Source organism: Centruroides sculpturatus, unplaced genomic scaffold, assembly GCF_000671375.1.
Source record: "Centruroides sculpturatus isolate CEXI.00-Female unplaced genomic scaffold, Cexi_2.0 scaffold132, whole genome shotgun sequence".
NCBI lineage: Eukaryota > Metazoa > Arthropoda > Arachnida > Scorpiones > Buthidae > Centruroides > Centruroides sculpturatus.
This window is the reverse complement of record NW_019384471.1, coordinates 620,753-642,331: the sequence shown is the minus strand read 5'-3', so window position 1 is coordinate 642,331 and position 21,579 is coordinate 620,753. Positions and strand designations below refer to the sequence as shown.

Below are 21,579 nucleotides of genomic sequence, written 5' to 3'. Positions count from 1 at the left end.
ATCAAATATTATCGAAGGAAAACAAATTCCTGTTTTACTATTCCAATTGCCATTTTCTTGGTTTCTTCCCTTGCAGAGACAAGTACGGTGATTATGTCTCTACGAAGAAATACCTTTACAATTCTTTCTTATGTCTTTCGCTCTCTTCCCTTGCAGAGACAAGTACGGTGATTATGCCTCCACGAAGGGACACCTTGACATTTCCTTTTGATAACCTCCGCTTTTTTTCCTTGCAGAGACAAGTATATTAATTATGTCTCCACGAAAATACACATCCACTGTTATTGTTGATTTTCATTTTTTTTGTTTGTAGAAAATTTTTATTGTCGTGACATTAACCATTTTTCATCGTTTTCAATTAATTCTGTTGGTTTTTATTTTAATTAGNGTAACGTTTGACTTAATGCATTTCATATCCGGATTCTTAATCCAAATTAATGGAAAATGGCAAAGTTTAATGAAAATTTATCGAACGGATTTTAAGAACGAACACAATTCTGTAAGCTTCGTAGAAAAAGGTTACCTAACGCTCCGCTTAAATAAATAATGTAAAGTTAGAGCAGATAATACCACGGCGCCTGCCGATGAAAGTTGCACACCAGATATTTGGACCAAGTGAATTTTGTAATGTGCCTTCTTATTATTGTACGAACGATAAATTTTTCTAATAATATTAAATAAAATATAATAATTTTTTTTGAGCTGAACGGAATGTAACTATTAAAATATAGACGACGATCTACATTCCGCCATTTTACTTTTTTCTTTTGAAACAAGAGCAGATGATAGATGGAAATTTGCGGAAAAATTCCACAAAAGCATCGAAACATTTCCTCGTTTCCTGCAAATAATAAAAATGTTTCGTAAATAAAATTTGAAGATTAAATTATCCGCAGATTCAAATTACAATGTTTGTTTAAAAATAATATTACGAAAGTGATGCCAGTATGATTACAATAAATACTCAAAATCAATAAAGTATGGTATGTTTAAATGTCTTCAATGAATTGAAAATTTCCTATTAAGAAGACACGAGTTGTCTTGTGTGTGAGGCTCTGGACAGGTCCGAACCCTCACTACAATTCGCGGAAAATAATTGTTTTAGAGAAAAAATATGTTAGTTAGAAATAGATCTTTATGATATGAAAACGCGACGCTAACTTCTAAACAATAGAAGAATGTAAGTCTGTCGATCATTTCCGGTTGGAGATCGAATTAAACTTCGATTTTGACCTCTCCCGCGACCCGAAAGGTTTCGAATTGTCATCAGGTGACGACGGGAGATCAATCGGAAAGGGGAATTTGAGAGAAAACGGATAAAACCCCGGAAATTCGAGGACGCGACGGCTTCTTCTCCCGAAAGTTCCAAGTGACGGATCTGTTGTTGTGTGTGTGTCTCGCACCCATCCTCGTCTCCATCTCCCGACTTCGGATCGACAGCTTTCCATCAACGGAAGTCGACCGCATCGTCCAGGAGTCGTCGAGACGTGATGGAATGCTTCATTCGCGAACCAGGGACACTCCTTCAAAATGGGACTATCTTGGAAAGGAGAAAAAGACCCAAAGGCAGCAGCCGCCACAGAACTTCCAAGATCGCGGAAATCTTGTAAGCTTCTTTCGTGTTTAATAAACAGTTGTGTTGTTTGTAGACGAAGCATCTATCTCTGACTCAACTGCTTCCACATGTCGTTGATTGTTACCGCTCGGCAATCCAAACGGCAAGGGAGACGATGACGATACATATCAAATATTATCGTCGATCGAGATTTTTTAATTTCTCCCCCTCCTCGGCCCCCACATGTGTTAATTTTATAAAAATGAAAAAATATGAAAAGTAAATTGATATGTTGGATATTTAAAAAAGGATTTTAATCAAACTAAACGGATTTTATCAACGACAAGCACAAATGCTGAAGTGTAACACAAAATTCTTTAATACTCATAAACTTTATAACCCGAATGTATAGAATCATTGTGAATGCGAGAGAGAAAACGACTCTTGAAATATCAAAATAATATTGAAATTGAAATTTAGCCAGAAACGAGAATGAATTCATAAATGTAAATTAGGCAAAGTTAGAAAATATTTTCTTACTTTAACATCCTCCGATTCTCTGTTGTATGAAAATCTATCATCATTATTTCTTCTCTTATCCTGTTGAATTAATTCTTTCGACTGTTTCTTTTTTCCTGTCATCTCTTTGTTTCTATTCTTATCTACAAAAATCATTTCAGAATTTACCTTTATGTAATTTTACATCGTAATGCCTACAACTATTCAAACGCATTTATTATACATCGATTTCTTACATCGATAATACATCAAAGGATCAAAAATATAATATACTCAATATTAATACAAATCTCTGCGTATTTTTTACGAATTGTCTGTTTTCTTAAGTGTATTTGGATACAGGCGTAGACTACGACTTTTATTAATTACACCTGATGTCGGTAATTATAATTGTCTGTTTACGTCACACACTCAAAGAATGAATGGAAGTTTGAAAATAGGGACGAGTTGTATAGAAAATTGTAAGCGCTAAAAGTGTGTAAAATTTTTATATACACCGACTATTTTTGAGACGTGATGGGTGACCCACTTGTATTTTTTATTTTCAGCCATCAAAATTGAATGTCCACGATGCCCCGTATTAAACAAGTTACCTTGCACATGTCGGTTTGTAATGTTCACCTATCCAGAGATATTAAACAAAATAGACGTGAATACACACACACACACACACACATATATCGTTTTTTACTTTTTCTGTACGGAGGTGTCACAACCATTCCAAAAAAGTCCAAAGGTCAAATGTGACCCAATTCAAATATTATAACGGGCAGAAAAATAAAATTCATTCAATTGTATTAAAATTATTGGAAATTTCTCGACATATACTATGAAGGGTGATAAATTAATTTTCAATTTTATTTGTTACGAGAATTGGCCAAGACAATGAAGCATTTCGTCAATGTTAAGGTTGTGTTTGTAGCAATTATTTTATTTGTTGGTTTACTCTTAATTAATCATGTCAAATGCTGAATATTTATATAATGTGGTTGAAATTGTTATTTAAACAATAACAAAAATCATTATTAAAAGTGTTTTTGACGAAATAAATGGAATCTTTGTAGAAATGAATGACCTGTTTTTGAATTGTTTCGAATATAATAAAGTACGACATAAAACACAAGTAAAAGACTTTAAATGGATAACTAATATTAAGTTTTATAATTTAAATAGATTTAAACAGAATGAGTTTAACATTAAAAGATTTCTTAATAATTTTTAACAAATTATTTTATAATTCTTTATAATCTGTTTGTAACCTCACCTTCATCCAATTTAATACTGACGTCATCGTCTTCGTTCTCCTCATATATTATTTTTTTGACCAATGAATGCTTCTCTAAAAATAAAAACTCTTTCTTTAAAGGTCTGTTTTCACAACTAGTAGTTTCCAGAAACCAGAAATCACCCTCCTCTTCTTCATCGGAATTCTGTAAAAAGTAAAAAAGTTTTCATTCCTAATAGAATAATCTTACAGTAGTCGAAATGTTCTTTTATTACTCGGAAAAAACATCATTTATTAAATAATAAAGAATTTGCAGCCATTACAAACAACACTTTCTATAACATTGTGCATTTCTCGTGTTGTGTTTTTAGTTTTAAACTTGTAGATGATGAGAATTATTAAATTATTTTTAATTATTTGCATTGAATTGTAACTTACAGAAGACGACATTTCTGTTTCTTCCGGAAAATCTGCATTAATATCAGACGTCAGTCGCAGAATTGCATAAACTATATTTTTAAAACTATCTTCCGCACTATCATCGTTCTCACACGTGGAATATTCAATTGTATTTCGTACGTCCATTTGAAAATTATAAACTAGACAATAAAAGTAAACGCAATAAACACATTAATTCGTATAAGTTTTTCGCGTGAATTCAATAATTACATAAGAATTTGAAAGAGAAAAACAAAGGATATGACAAACAGTTTACACTAAATAAACAGATGAAATTCTTATTGTTGAAACATATTTTGGAAATTTATTCCATTGAAAATCCACAAAAATAAAACAAAAATTTAGCAAAAGTCAATTTATTTTTGTCATAAATATTACATTGTGATTTAATATTATTAATTGTGTGGGAAGTGTACATTGTTACAATCCGTAAAATCAATAATTAATATGCAATATTGCTTACTGAAGAGTTATTCGCGGTGAAGTAAATGATAAAATGTTTATTAATCGAATTCAATATTGAGATATTGGATAAGATCAGAAAATAAAATAATAAATTGTTATTTATTTGAAGAAAATACGTTAAATGATATAATTGTCTTAAGAAGAAAATGAATGCAAAGTTAAATGTCGTGAATGTCACTTAGAATACGTTCGCCGTTCACCACATTCTATTGGGATTTTTAAACATCTGATCGAAAATTACTCTTAATTTTATGTTTTTATATTCATTTTCGACACGTTAGAAAGCAGTTAATATAATTATACAATAAAAATTTACTTTAACTTACTTACTTTCAAAAACGAAAATTGCATTCGATAGCACCGAACAAAAAGCGCTTCGACAATTGCCGAAAATCTATTATTACTATCTATTGTTTACACAGCAATTAGAAACGTGCTTACGTCATGCTAATTACAAATTGTGCTTAGAAGTAATTTTATTCTTGAATTTTTTTATGTTTTTGTTTTTTTATAGGTAATTACAAAGAAAGACGTGAGCGATTTACCTAGGGAAATGTTTCTCGAGAACATCATTTAGACGCAATGTGGTCCTTACTTATGCGTTATATTCGTGAAAAAAATTTGTAAAACTGTACGCTGCCAGTCCATCGATAATATGTGAAAGCGATTCGCGTGGTGGAAATTTTATAACTAAAATCTCACAAGTTTTTCATTCATAAAATAGAACTTCTTTCATGGCGTTGATGCAACACAATGAGAGAAGTTCTATTTTATTTTAAAATTTCTTCGCAAGATTGGCAAATTCTTTTCTGCTTGGAAACATTACGTAATCTTTTGTTAACACGTGCCAAATTGCTTGACAAATTTCATTAATGTCTGTTTTCACAGTCATTAACGAAAGAGGAAAAGTGTGAAATTGTGTTCGGATCGGAAACAACGTAATATCGAACGTTTGTTTAGTTTGTGGCCGCCAGCGCCAGAGATCACGAACACTGTCTGGCAACACTTGCTAAGAAGAGTGGCTGGTAACGTCGGAAAGAAAAGGCGCGAAAGTTCGTTGGTTTTGTCCGGGTGTTGTCCGAGGATGTCGGTCACAGTTCTGACCTTTCTAATAAAGCTTTTTTGTTACTGTTCATGTTTGACTGCTTAATGTTAGTTCAAAACATCAGTAGGATTGAATGACAAAAGTTCAAATTCAAAATGGAATTTAGAACATATTTATTGAATTTTTTAATATTTAAATCCTAAATTACTATTATAATTTAAATTAATATCTCCAAAAAATTAATACTAGAACTATTTAACATTGAAGATTGACAATTGTCCGATAGTGTTGTAATTATTACAACGTGTTTTTACTCGTTTCAAATTTATTTTACGTCTCTGGCATTAACGCATTTATTTCTATGTTTAAAACATTTGAATCTTGTCGTTATTCGTGGCTGTAGAGGGTGAGCGTACTTCATTAACGATTTTAAATTTTAAAAAGTGACAATTTACTCTTATCGGGAAATCCCGCTTTATATAGAAGAATCCGCCAATGGATATGCCGAGAGGAATCTTTCCAAATCTCGTTATAATATCGTTAATCTTTTAAATAAAAACATGTCATAATAAATAATTGCTCGTATTTTTATATAAGTTTATCTTAACCGAAAGTATTCCATTCCAGGAAAAATTCCATTTCGTTTCCATTTGGTTTTGCTACAAAATCCAATTTCGCCGAACCTTACCTTTCTGTGAAAACTGTAACGATATTACAACCAATACCGGAGGAGAAGTATCGATACCGATATCGGTATCGGCGGTGTCGGGACGTTAGTAATTCTGACAACGTTATAATGCCGGGCTTTAGCTTTTACTCATCTATTTATAATTCAGTTAATTTAACATTTTGGTGTTGTTTTTTGTTTTGTTATGATTGTGTAGATCATTATTTTCTTGCTAACAATTGATTCGTGCGGTCATCTATCTAGATCCGTTTAGAAAAAAATTGTTTCAATGGAAATAACGTGACTTACGTTATAAACTGCAAGTTCATATAAGTTAATTGGGACCTTCTGTCATTATGCTTTTCAACCCTGTTTGCAGTTTCATGTATCTCTATCTTTTTTCTCTAGAAGATTAAGGAAGAACAAACGGCAGTGGAATTTATAGGTGTACAATTTTTACAAATTGCAGTCTAAAAAGTGCATTAATTCCATATAAATCAAGAAATATTGCTTATATCATCAATAATTGTAAAATATACAGAATATTAAATGTGCGGCATATTTGTCGATGATTTTTATCTTCGAAACAAAAATAATTAATATCTTTCATATGGTGACAGATTCTAATTCCAATTGGATTGGGGTTTACGTCCAAAGTGTTTTAATATCAACACTGATATAAGCCGTCGCCTCACACGTTTGGATTTTATTCGTTTCTCATTAAATCTCATCAATTGTTAATTTTTCAATGTCACTATTTTCTATTATTTACGTGGAAATCCTTAATAATTGGCATAATCTCTCTTCTTGTAAAAAACGTTGTGCTTCTTTATTTAAATATCTACGTTTGTTACGTAATACACGGCATAAGTAAAGAGTAAGGACAGTTTAAATGAAAGAAAATTAAATATTTAATATTTTTAACCTGTATTCAATACTAAATAAATAAATTATAATAGTTTATTTTACAATATTTGCAGTACTAAATATATAATTTGTTTTAATAAATTCATAATTTTTAAATATTCAAATTGCACAAGTAATTAAATGCGTTTAAATTCCAATTTTAAATTTTACATTAACACAACGCTTCGTTATAGATGTCGATCGAGACATTCGAATTCCGTTATTCTACTTCATGAATTCCGAAGAAGATCGTATCGAGCGATTCTTCAAGTAATAGAAGTAGAGAACGAAGTCACAGATCTTTTGCAATAGACGCGGATCCTCATGAAGTTGAATGTGTTTGCCAATGACGAAAATTATCCGAAAAGAGTGGAAAGGCAATCTATTCCTCTTCGAGTAACTTAAAACGAAGCAGTTCTAGAAGAACGGGGTGATCAAAGAGAAGAAGGATCGAAAGAAGCAGAAGCAAGAGAAAAAATAAACAAAGAAAAAGATCTAAGCAGAAAAGCAAAAGGCGAACATTTCGCAGAGAACGATGTCCAAGCAGAAAGAAATAAATGTATCCTAAAATGGTTCATATTATTGAAAGCGATTAAATAGATGACCTGCATGACTTCATTGTTAACAGGAAATGCATGATGTATAGGAGCAACACACTACTGAACTTGAGAGCATTTTGGCAAAAAGGCATTGTGACTATGTGACAAGTTTCACGGTACACCTGTAAACTAACGGTATTTTATGCTCCATAAAATTTGTTCGTAACACTTCCTTACAGTCCGAAAAAATTAGTCATTATTTCTTTTCTGGATAACAATTGCTTAAATTTCTTCGAAATGCGACTTAGTTTCATTAACTGCGAAAACGAAATATATTTTTTCCATGTTTGACCGTGCAATTTTTTTCTTTCTTCATAATTTCGCTCTCTTCAATACACGAAGAAAAAATCGAATAAAGAGCACTGATTACCTGAAAACAATAACATTTTGTTAGTATCGTTTACACTTGACGTACTGTATATTACTACGATTAGAAAATCATGATAATTTACTCTTATCGGAAAATTCCGTTTTATGTAGAAGAATCCGCCAATCGATATGCCAAGGAGAATTTTTCCAAATCTCTTCATAAAGTCGTTTATCTTTTAAAGAAAAAATTATAATATCTTAATCAGTTTATAATAATAAAATCCAGTATTTCCTTGTTTACTCATTGAGGGACTATTATTAAAACGTAAGTGTTTCCGGGTTTATTTGAAATCTCGAAATTTTTAGATACCAGAGATTATATTACTTTACAAAAGAATTATTGTAATAAATACCTTAATTATTGGAGATTTTTCGAAAGAATTAAAATCATTTTTATCTATTTGTAGATAACAGTTACAACATTTGAGATAATTACCGTATTCCTATCTATCCAATGTCTACCAATTCATTTTTATGCAGGGTAATAAAAAATGAATATTGAGTCCACCATTGTTCCAATGGATAAAACAACTGAACACTGGCAGTTTGCTCGTGAATTCGCCTCGCGAACTATCGGCCAAGTATATTTTACCGAGTTTTCCTTACATTAGTAACTCCTAAGTTGAGGCCAGTTTCCATAAAATCCTTCAGGAAGCGTACTACCTGTAGATTACATCTACAGATAGCGCGTATGTCGCGTTGCAATAAACGAATAAACAGAAAAACAAAATTAATTATTGGATTTCGAGCAATATTTCTGACAATATTTCAAATTAAACAATCAGTGATACTTTTGAACTACAACTCTTCAAGTTTTGGTTAAAGAACTACGGACGTTCTGTGTTTTCCTTCGACAACGTGACATATCCAAGTAGCCATCCAGTTCGAACCACGCATAATAAGAATGTCTTTCCGGATGGTCACAATGGCAGTGTTACTTCAATTCCTGCGCTCTTCCAAAGACAGTGAGTAATGAAATAATAAACCGTGCTTTTTACATACCTCGACAGAAACAAATAGCACACGGTCTGACGTCCAGAGATGTGAGTGGCATCTGTTTAGCGGTAATGCTTTACCCACTCGGCCATTGGTTGGTTTACAACTTTACTTAAACCTTTCTCTTGTCATTGTTATTACATTGTTAACTGCATTACGTTATACAATGTCTTACTTCGAAACGTTTCCCGTGCTTTTACCTGGTGGTTTAATTGGAAAATAAGGTGCAATACAGGGTAGACAAAAAGTCTGTAAAAACTTTAAAAATTTATTTAAAACTGGACGAATTGTCGAAATAAACTGCAGTTTACATGATAAATACAGTCAACACGGTAGGTTCTTTTGTTGACAGGGGTAAAATTTAGTTCTAACTGCATTTCTTTCCGATAACTCTCCAACATTTTATGAATTTTTAACGTACGTAATTTTTGTCCAACATGTATATATTTTTCCTCTTTTCGGATNTCTGACGTCCAGAGATGTGAATGGCATCTGTTTAGCGGTAATGCTTTACCCACTCGGCCATTGGTTGGTTTACAACTTTACTTAAACCTTTCTCTTGTCATTGTTATTACATTGTTAACTGCATTACGTTATACAATGTCTTACTTCGAAACGTTTCCAGTGCTTTTTACCTGGTGGTTTAATTTGGAAAATAAGGTGCAGTACAGAGTAGACAAAAAGTCTGTAAAAACTTTAAAAATTTATTTAAAACTGGACGAATTATCGAAATAAACTGCAGTTTACATGATAAATACAGTCAACACGGTAGGTTCTTTTGTTGACAGGGGAAAAATTTAGTTCTAACTACATTTCTTTCCGATAACTCTCCAACATTTTATGAATTTTTAACGTACGTAATTTTTGTCCAACATGTATATATTTTTCCTCTTTTCGGATTCAAAAAATTTAATTATATACAATATGTTTGCCATAATTTATTTATTTATTTCCATATGTCTGATAGAAACAAAGGACGGTAAAACCTGCCAAATTTTCAAAAAGCTTGTACAGTGTCAATCCGTTTTACATAGGTCTTACTGTATTTGTGTCAGATTTTGTTCAAATGGATGAAATCTATCATACTGAAAGTGTATTTAAAATGCCAGACCATGTATATTAAAGTTGTTTTAAATATACATGTAGTGTTTCCCAATACTGTACAATATAATGTATTGTTTCACAATACTGTATTCACTTACCTTAAATTTGAACGTCAACGGTAGATTCTCAGAAGAAATCTTCACAATGCTGATGAAATTATCGTACATCTGAAAAGAAAATAATACTGTTTCAACCTGTGATTGTAGCATTATACAGACTGGAAAAATTAAACTGATAGTACTCAGACACGAGTAGAGCTGACCCAACTGAACCGATATACATGCAATGCACATGATCACTGAAAAGAGACTTACAAGGGAAAAAATTACTTGAAATTTTCACCACCAGGAAAAAAAAGGCGCTGTAATTATAACAATTATAACAACAGTGGACAATATTTTATTTTAAAAATAAAATTACATTTTACATATTTACAGCATGTGTAATGTAGGATACTTTTCTGTCGACCATTTTGCAGTTGTAAAACCACGTTATCAACTACAGCACGTAACATTTCAACAGAAATCTCAGAGTAAAATCGCACTATGCTGACCTTCACATTCCACACCGAGTGTAGATGCTCGTAATAAACACGGTGTTTCGAATTACCCCGCAGCCGGAAGCATATGTTTTCGACCGAACAGACCACATATTACCCTGTTGGTGAATTTAGTGATATGTAATGACCTACTCGCCTCCCTCCCCTGAGTATGGCCTGAATCGAGAAGTTGCCTAGGGTGCAACGGATAACGAAATTCGAACGCTGTCAGTTTCAAGAAGAAAGTTCATTTGTTGGAGGAGTAAAGAAGATTGTTTCAAACTCGTCTCGTTTACAGATTTTTGTTAAAAAGAGACCTGTGGCGATACTGTATTTTCTACGTTGGCGGTATCCCCGAAGAAGATAGTTGGGCATGGACTGTACATACTGCACAAAGGTTTGAAGAATTTACAGGTTTTACGTCAGAAAAGGCGTAGGAAATTCTTTTCTTACTTTTTCGGGAACAAAATTTCACGGCGTAATTCTAAGCGTAAAGGAAATTTAAAATGAAGAGCTACGTATATTGGAAGAAAAGCTTCGTTGCACAATAGACGATGGTCTTAACGTACAGGAGTTAAGGGAACTTATTATAAAAAGTAATAATTTTATTAATGACCTAAATTTCCTATTGGAAATTCTGACCTCGAGCGTTACTGAAAGGAAAGGGAAACAAAAGGAAAAACAGAGAACAGAAAAGGCTACAAGCTGAGATAAAATTGCAGCTAGAGCTAATAATTCCAATAATTTCAACCTTGCGGAGAGCCGCCAGAGTAATGGGTTTGATATGTCTATTGAAAAATTAATTAAACGTGTAAAACCGTTAACGCTGCCAGTCTCAACTAGATCCTAAAATTGAAAACTATTTTTTTTTTTATTTTTAGAGCGAGCGTTCCAATCAAAGAATGTTCCAAAGGAGATGAAAGCAGAAATAATGATTAATGTTCTGAGCGAAATGGCGGCGAACATTTCAATTTAATTTATATAAGCAGAGACGAGTCATTAAGGGATTACGTAAGCGTTGCGAAATTAGTACTACGAGAATACGAACCGTCAGCTCAATACTGCCTAGAAAATTTCTGAAGAGCTATGCATAGGCCTAACGAGACTCACATGCAATTTATTGCATCGGCTTGGAAATATTATTTTGAGTTGAGGAAAGTCAAGGACCTTGAGACTCTAAAACAACTAATCGTCTTGGATAGATTCTTCCAGACGTTAAATGACAACACGGTGGCTCATATAAGCGTTCGTCAGGGCGGGGGCTGGATTAACCCTATCGACATGGCAACAGAATGTGATCTATACTTCGAAAGTAAAGGAAGAGCCATAACCGAAACGTATAATGATCTGCAAAGGTAATTGCGGTGCTTTCCAAATCTTCAGTTTACTAAGGAAAACGGATCTAACTATCGCCAGGAAATAAAACGGAGGAAGTGCTTCATTTGTAGATCATCCCACCATATTTCTACATTTTGGCCGCAGAAGATAAGGGATTTGCCCATAATCGACGGCCTTCGATAGAAGACGAAACGACGGCACAGTAGTGGCGAACATAAAATCAGAACGCTTTGGGAAAAAATGAGCAGCGATTTGAAGTCAGCTCCTAGCATTCAACCTCTACAATATGTTACAATAAACATAGATGACTATACATAGCATACATAGTAAACATAGCACGTATGGTAAAACTCCCTATGACTGTTAATGACCACTGCAATCAAAATTTATTATCTCCCGTAGAAGTCATGGTGGCACTGACCGAAAAACTCTCTCATACCGCCAGGTATTTACAAAAGGCTGGAAGTAAAGAATTAAAAGCTTGGTTTGCAAGGAAATGGAAATTGTCAGCTATGGAGATGCAGATGTAGCCATAACTCGGACATCGAAGGAGAAAGAGGCATCTGGAGGAGAGAATCGCAAGATAGAAGGAGAATTTTATGAACGTGATAATCGTATTAATTCAAATACAGAAATTGATGCTGAGAAAAGGAATACTAGAGATAAAAAGAAAAAAAATCATGGATAGTTGAAGGTAGATGGGATCATGTTATGTATCGTGAAGATGAACAGGCTCCAAAATCTAGAGAAGACTTAATATCAACTTATGGTTATGATATTAGAAGTAAAGATGGTCCTCCACGTGCCCAGAGAAGATAGGAGCGAGGTCGTGCCAAGTACACGCGTAATTGGCAAAATCAAACCGCTTACCAAAGATTACAAAAAATGAATCGTGGACGCATTGCAACAGAGGTTTTAATAGAGGTAGAATAAATAATAATTATTCGGAACGAGGAGAAAATGCAGGTAAAGTGCATCGCAAAACATTTGAAAATTCAAAATTTTTACAAGAATCTAAGGAAGAAACAAATAAAAGTATACAAAGTAATAAAGAAAATTATAAGCCGTCGTATTGCGTCTAGAGCAGCAGTTCTCAAAGTGTTCGCAGTCTCCTCACGCCACGAAATATTATAAAATTTTCATAATTTTGCTTTTATTTTCAATTCAATGTGATAGGATGTGACATTTAACAGACTTGGTACAAATCATTAATTTTTAATATAAAATATATTGGCTATTTCTCTATTTCGCAAATTGTACTTGTTAGAATTTAGGGGCACCTTGAAAAATCTGGATTTAACAAAGGCGCCGTGAATCAAAAAGTTGGGGAACAACTAGTCTAGAAGAAGAAATAGAAGAGATGGTAGCCACACAGGACTTGGTGGTAGTAATAATAATAGTTACACAATTCTCACAACAAAAATGGAACAGCTCTCTTTAAAGGATAAAGATAATCAGACAACAAAAAGGACCAGAAATGAATTAGCAAAGATAAAACAGTTCATGGAAAACCTCATAAATAATTGTCAGCAAGAATCATATAGTTCCTCAACGACCAGAGGTAGAACCGATTTTAGTGGCACCAGTCCAAAACGGTATTCTTCACTCAGGCAGCGATCGATTGTAGATCCACCTGTTTATTAACTCATAGACATTTTGACAAAGAGCGCTCCTCAGTCATCGAGACTTCAACGTGGGCATTGTCCCAGAGCTCATCTGAACAAATCAGATGCTCTTTCGAAACTTGTTTGAGAGAGAATGGACTTTGTGTTTGTGACATTAATAGTGACTTTTACTTCGACACGAAGTGATAAGAATTGCAGGCATAATTTGTGTAAATGAAAAATTGTGAGTTGTGTATCGCGTGTGTAAACTTGGTGTATTTTCGTAAAGGTTCTGTTTTATTATACTCTTGATCTTTGGGAGTTTGTCTCAGATCTGTGTTCGAATTAACACCCTAACACTGAGTGGCGTGCCGCTTTCCTTGTATTTTCTCTGAAATATAAATTCATATTGTGCGATTATTTTTATATTTTAACGTACTTTGAATTAATTAAAACTAATATTTTATTATAACCTCATTATTTATTTATTTCAAATTTATATACGCGTGAAAAACAATGATAAGATTAAAGGCGACTTCCAGGGGCAATCAGTTATTCGCGTGTCAGTCTGACGCACAATTAACTGATTGTCCTAGGAAGTCGACTTTTTACAAAAACAAAGCTTTTTTATTATCAAATATCACGGCAACACTTATCTTGCAGCGAAGGTAGATCTACTCGCCTTACACCCCCGAGTGTATCCTTGCTGAAGCACTGTATCAGGAGGTTGTCTACAGTGTGATCTGTGTTATATATACTAGTAGCCCGGGACGCTCCCTAGTGGGCGTTGTTTACAAATTTCCATGAGGCACGGTTCCTTTGCCTTTTTTGTTCCTATGAATATGCTGTACACTTCCGTTAAAGTCCCAATGGTAAGATTTACCCTCCGAATGAAGGGATGGCAACCCTCCAAACTGTAGTCCTCCTATGCGAACAATAAAGTCAAAGGAACCATACCCCTACTCGCGACCCTTCGCGAGATATAAGCTCGTGAAAATTCGCCTACGTCATTTGCGGTCACATCGTGATCAAAAGGCAGCCTTACCGCGCGAAAAAAAATTAACGCGCGCTCGCCTACAGTCGGGGGGTCGCCGATCCGCTCATTCGCAGGGTAAATTGTGGCAAACAGGCGGTCCCTTGACCCGTAGAATAATTTTCGGAGGGCTATATCTCGGGAAGGGTCGCCCTTAAGGGTATGGTTCATTAGACAATTATTGTTCGCACAGAGGGGGGTCGCCACCCCCTTTATTCGGAGGGTAAATCTTACTGTCGCAATCGCGTCATACGGATCTACATTTCTATCTATTAAATATTCTATAAATACTTTAAAATAGTTTAATTTGTTCATTTACCTTCGCTTGTAAATTTCGATTTTAAATGTATCCGCTATTTTTTCAACAAATTTCCCGTGAGTCAATGCGCGACGTTCACTGACTTGTGAGTCACGGGATGTAGTAAACGTGCGGCGCAAGGTTAATCAAGACATATAATAAGGCAAGGCAAGGCACATAATAATTATTTATACCATTCCCTGGTATAAATAAAAAATTCATAACAATAATAAATTCTATTACAAATCAGTATAATTTATTGATAATTTAAAATCTTTGCTAGGGCGCCTCTAGTGATTGATTTTGGCATCCGTTACGCGGACAGCCAGATACCCGTTAAATGGGTGAAATATATAGATAAGCTGCTAGATTTGTACTGTATTTATATTTTCTATAATAAATAATGAGAAATCGACTTTTCTTTATAATTTTTGACAGAAATAAAATATAGATGCTTAACGAGCGATGCCTGAGGATATTTCTGATTACATATTATCCCATAATGTTAAGTCGAAACATTTATAATTCAATCGTCAATTACCATAGAAATAAAAATACTTACCAGACTTGTTAAATGAGAAAGTCTCCAAGATATACTTAACATTCCGAACAGAATAATTAAAGATATTAATGTAAAACTAATTACTAATATCGGTTGTAATTTAACGAATATTGTCGCATACCAAACGAAAGAAGTGAAATAAAGAAAAATCGTGTAAACCAAAGGTAATAAAATATCCAATTGTTCGCTAATCATTGTTAAATATCCCCAAAGTTCCACGTGTTTTTGTAGTATTTCTTCCAATCTATGTTGTAGGAAATAGTTTTCAATATTAATTTCAGTTAACTCTTCTGACATCTTCAAGTATCTTTTCTGCAAAATAAAGCAAATTGTCCCAAATGCTAAGACAAGAGAAATGATCTGGCCAGCGAAATAAATGTGGTACGCAGAATAAACGAAAGAAACAAGAAATGCTTCTGTGTCAGTTCCATTTTGTCTCTTTATTTCTTCAAAAAATGAAATTCCGAACATCATGGTAACCATAATAAATATGATAAATAATAAAGATAAGAAAGACATTGCATACGCTTCTATACGATTGAATATTTTCGATTCCCCTCAATAACTGCTCATCACGCAGTGACAATAAATTTTTTTTATTTTCAGAATACTGAACTGCCCAGCAACATATATCTTCATTAACGCAGAGACTACTGACGCTTCCAATGCATAAACTCCGAATATTTTGACAACTCTTAAAAAATAGATATTCATATTTTGTAATTTTATTGATGAAAGTAAGGCCATTGCCCATAGAAATATTTCTATGAAAGAACAATATGCCTTAAATAAATTCGATCGAAAATAATTCTTTGCTCTTGTTTCGTCTTCCATACATGGACAGGGATTCCAAAAATATAGACCAAATACTTTAGCTGAATTAAATACAGGAGCTAATAAATATCCCATACAACGTTGTTTCTCTCGAAGCGACGGCATTTCTTATCTGAATAAGACGAATTATTTTTAGTTTACGAAATATTCTGTTTACGTAAAACACTACACCGAGTAACTGACACTGAAAGTCTCTTTGTCATTTTGCGTTGCTATGGTGTAATATTGATTTTGTTTAAAAATTTGCCTTTACCTTTCACTTAGTGTAAGTGCTCAGTGATGCTCGGCTCACAATCAGTAAACAACTTAATGAAACTTTTATGTACTTTTAATTTAAAATTCTACTTTATATACCATTATTTTTCTCGAAATGTGCTTTAATATCCTTTACAGAAATTCTTTCTACCAGAAACAATTTTAATCGAAAGTTGTTGGGCGCAGATTAATTTTTTCCTAATCAACTTATTGAATTTGTAATTGTCTTCAGCATAGAGATGTTTAATGGGTTTTTTGATAAGATAAGTTATTAAAATTCTTCAGATACTTTGGAGTATTTATAGGCACAGTAATTCATTCCTTGGTAAAGTCTGTTTACAATTCCATACGAATAATAATATTTTAATGACAGCGAGATTGAATATGAATATTAATAATGGATACGTTCGTAAAGTCAAACGAGTTAAACGCGTTAGTAACGAATCGTTCGAAAAGTCTAACGAAATAGAAATAACGATGACGTCATTCTCGTTTAATTTGTTCGACTTTACGAATATACCCAATGTTAACTTTTCATTCCAAAAGATAAAGCTTTTCTTTTCTTGTTTGATGCAGAAGAATTATTCTAGTTCGTTTGGATGACAAAGTAGAGTCTCTCGAGTCTCCGTAGATATAACAAACACACAAATAAATAACACAAAATAAATTGTAGCTGTGTGGATTCCACGCGACACGTCCGAACATGTAAGCTGAACAATAGTGTGGGGGGAGTGAGTAATCAAGAGTTGCGTGGCGCTCAAACAAAAGACGAATCGACGAGATTTGAAAATCGCGTAACTCCGGGTTCGCGTAAGTCGGGGTANGTTAATTTAGAAATTAATAGAAAATTTAGCTTATTTTAAGTTAAAAACTTACTTCTGTTGAACTTTTTGTGAGTCTAAAATGAGATTTGAAGTCATCCATAGAATATGAAGGTACGACCTCTTCAACGTAATTTCATATCTTCTGTCGCTTAGATTTTTTACGTTCATTGGAAACAGCGATGCCGACCATTAAATTTTCATACCTCCTTTTTTTATTCTCTTGTAATTCTTTAAATAATATGTTGCTTTCTAAAACTGAAATCAGTGAACAAGGGACAGCGTCCATTTTGCTTCAGCGATAAGCGTTTGTAAAATGCCCTGCAGCGACATGCAGCGGTTGCTGCTCATGACGTCATTTATGCTACATTTTTGCTGCATAAAAAAACGTAGCTCTACCCTTTTCTGTCCTCACTTGCCGGAATCTGAGCCCAAACTTGCTTCTTCCTGGTTCTCCTGGCCCCCCTTGAGTCTCGTTTCTCCTTTGTTTTCTTTGCCATTTCTTAACATCGGTAATCCCACCCAAGGGAAAAAGGATTAGAGAGGAAAATCATAGAAAAATTAGAACAATAGGACAAAAAAAAATATTAAGCCTAACTTAAAGTAATAATTATATGAATATAATATTATGGCTGATGGCCACAAAAGTTTGACAGTTCTGAACAGTGCTGACCAATGGTAAAAATTTGTTAGAAACGACATAATGTATGACATGTTATTCACTCTGTTTTTTTGCTTTTGCCAGTGATTCACTCTCAGTGTGAATTAAGCTTAAGAAAAGTTGACTCCCAAAGTAATTACATTTTATCTGTATTACTTAATAAATATCAATAACATTTTTAGTTCAAATTTTGGATAATNAGAATTTCGCGTTGTAGGAATGCTTAAATACATTAACCAATCACAGCCCTACACGTGGGCAGTTTACGGACTACGGCTGTTTGAAAGGTTTTCTTACATAAAATTAATCGATTCTAGACTAATTTGACTCAATATTTCCAAAACACGTATTATTTTTTGGGAATAATCCATATAAACTACGCTATAAACAAAAAATTGTAGGATTACTTACCGAGTGTGCGTTCGACGTTGCCGTTGCTTAAGCTTCTTTTCGTCGTGGAGCAGCGCACCAAACGGAGGACGCGATTTCTGATAAGTTATTTTTCTGCGAAAACTTCGTTGACCTTTGGAGACGTCATTAAATAAATCATTTTTGGCAGTTGAATAACAAGTGTTTCTTTTGCAAGAAATGCATAAAATTACAGTACTGTATTAGACTTACGGTACCTAATTTACATACTGTAAAGACGATAGTAAACACAACTTATCTGCCTAAACACTCTGTAGCGTAGGCTGGACGGCGGGAAGTATATATATAATTATAATAAAGTTACAATAAATTAAGTTAATATATAATTATATATACAGTACCTAATTTATATATAATACTGTACAAATTATAGTAAACTCAACTTACCCGACTAAATTCTTCATAGCGTGTAAGCAGTTTGGCTGCTCATCTACTATTGTCTACTATTGGTCCAGATTCGACCAATCTTGTCGCGACACGAGTCAGCGATGACGTTTTACCATGTTTTACGAGTTTCTTTTAGCGTTAGTGTGTTTATACGAATACGGTCGCAATTTTTTCGCCGCAATATACGAATCCGCATTATTTGAACCCGCGTTATAGGGGACTACTGTATTTTATTTTTTATTTTGTGCATGTTATAAGTTACTAGCTTACCCGTCGCGCATTGCTGCGATCTCAGAAGAAACGAAATTCAAGCAAACTCGTTATGATAAAATTAAACGTACATTTCATCATTTTTATTGAAACTTATTATTATTATTCATTTTAATCGGGAAAACATTTCAAAGTGTCGTTTCAATTCTATTTATTTATTGGAGTGTTTGTGGATACACGATATTTTTTGTTTTTTCGTCTGGTGCGTACACGAATAAATCAGAAGGTTTTCCGACGCGTGAACTGGTCACATACAGTTGTCCATGCGAGAAGCACGGATTTTCCAAATTTAACCCCACACTCGCAGCGATTGTCGGAAGGGCGATATTCCTCATTTTTATATATTTTTTAATCCTTCATAATTTTGATTATTTAATTGCTCCTCCCTCTCTTCCTTGGCGTGTTGTGAAATTTTTCATAGTTGGATAATAAACCGTTTTATTGTAATTTGTTTTTTTAAATTATTTTGAGTCGAAATTAAAATTTGAAAAAGGGAGTGATACCTAGATCGGTAAAATAGGCGAGTTTCTTCCTACAACTTCGGTCGTTGTTCGGGGTACAGTTAAGGTTTTAACGAAGTTCGAGCGAATACGTAATTGGCAAAAAAAAATTGAAATAAAGTGATTAAACAAAAATTATTACAAATATCGTAAATAACAGTTCACAAATGCATATATAGAGATATTTTTTGAAGGGGGAAATGGTCATCACAATTTGAAATCGATCGAACACACTGTTCGCGAATGCTCGTGTATGCGCGCGCCATCTATCGTAAGATAAATGTACTTCGCGGAGTGTATTAAAAAATTAAAAAAACTTTCCAAAGTTTCATGGCAATCGTACTATGCCACAAACCTTCGCCGGAGTATATTAAACAACTTCCCAAAGTTTCACGGCAATCGGATAAACGGTGTGGTAATGCATGAAGGACAGACAGGCACACAGACATATATTCATTTTTATATACACTCACTGCCAAAAGTTAAGCACGGAGTGATAAACTGCAAAAAAATCGACAAATACGGCTGTGATTGACACAAAATGCGGCAGGACAGTAGCAAATATGTTTATGCATGAAACAACACAAAGAATTACATAAAAAAATAAAAACAATATTGAATTTTCATACAGTATAAGATGAAATCATAATTGAATCATTAACAAAACAATGTTTAAATCCAAAACAAACAAACAAAACCGACACTAATAGGGTAAATGGTGACCCCTTATCCTTACACAAAGTTTACAGCGTGTAACCATGCTTTCCATGAGGTGATTAACCACTCCAGAGTCAAATAAGTGCCATTCCTCCTGTAAAGCAGTTTGCAACTCTGTGATAGTGGCAGGGGGTGGGAAACGTGCACACACAGCACGGCCAAGGGCATCCCAAAGATTCTCAATGGGATTGAGGTCTGGCGAATATGCCGGCCAATCCATACGCGCGATTCCTTCACTCTCGAGGTACTCATCAACGATGGCAGCTCTATGGGGTCGTGCGTTATCATCCATTAAAACAAAAGCAGGACCAACAGCTGCAGCATACAATTTCACAATGGGTTCGAGGACTTCATCCCGATACCGGACAGCCGTCACAGAACCCCCTCTATAGATGTGTAGGTCGGTGCGATATCCCAATGACATGCCTGCTCACACCATAATGCTTCCACCTCGGAATGCGTGATGCTCGATGATGTTCTGGGGTCGATTGCGTGTGCCCTTTTCTCTCCATATTCTTACACGTTTGTCATCTGGCTCCAGGGAAAATCGCGACTCATCCGTGAACATAACTTTGCCCCAATCAGACACAGTCCAATTCACATGTTGCCGACACCACTTTAATCGCGTGCCTCTGGATTGGACGGACNGTGTATTATATTTGCTACTTGATTGTGTCTATGTAAGTAATCTGTCTGTGCGAAGAGCTTGCAACCAGAAGTGATGTGTTGTATAGTTTCTGGCATGATGTGACATTTTCTGCATGTGTCATTTGTGAGCGTTGTATCTTTGAGTATGTGTTTTCTTTAGATTTTAGTATTTAAGACTTGATTTTGTAAGGCAGTCATGAATCCTTCAGTCTCCCCAAAGAGGCATCCCCGATCTAACCAACTGTTTGATGCATTTCTGTCAACAAAATCCTGGGCCAGGTCATAAGGATGCCGGCCGTGGATTGCCTTTTGAGCCCACAATTGGTTAATTTAAATTAAATGAATTAAAACTATGATTAAAAATTACAGAACTGCATTGTAATCATGTCACGATGTTGTGATTAAAAAATTCGATCCCGGTCCTTTTTTCTAATCCCGGGATTTCGGGATTATACTTAGTCAATCCGGGGATCCCGGGATTATTTCGGTATTGAGGGTTAATAAAAAATAAGAAAATCTTACAGAAATCAACAAATCAAAATTTAGACAAAAATCAACATATTTTACAGTATACACCTAGCTAATTTAATCACTCTAACTAATCAGACTCAGAGTCAGACTAACCAGACTTAAAATCACTCAGTCTTCATGTTAAATTTATTCTTTTTTAAGCATCACTGAGATCTCTTTAAACTCACATAAATTGAAAAAACCTTTATGTAACAAACTATGCAAATAAACGTTGAAAATTAACAAAAATCTCTCTTAACATCGA

General features: G+C 34.1%; 1 protein-coding gene across 1 annotated transcript; it reads right to left on the bottom strand.

Annotated features, from left to right (window-relative positions):
• Positions 1–565: 565 nt before the first annotated feature.
• LOC111621161 lies at positions 566–3,912 on the bottom strand. The gene is made up of 4 exons (XM_023363229.1): positions 3,738–3,912; positions 3,339–3,504; positions 2,096–2,217; positions 566–841 (listed from the first exon to the last, which is right to left on the bottom strand). Exons 1-4 carry the CDS (start codon positions 3,882–3,884, stop codon positions 755–757), a joined length of 522 nt encoding a protein of 173 aa, XP_023218997.1. The 5' UTR covers positions 3,885–3,912; the 3' UTR covers positions 566–754.
• Positions 3,913–21,579: the final 17,667 nt, after the last annotated feature.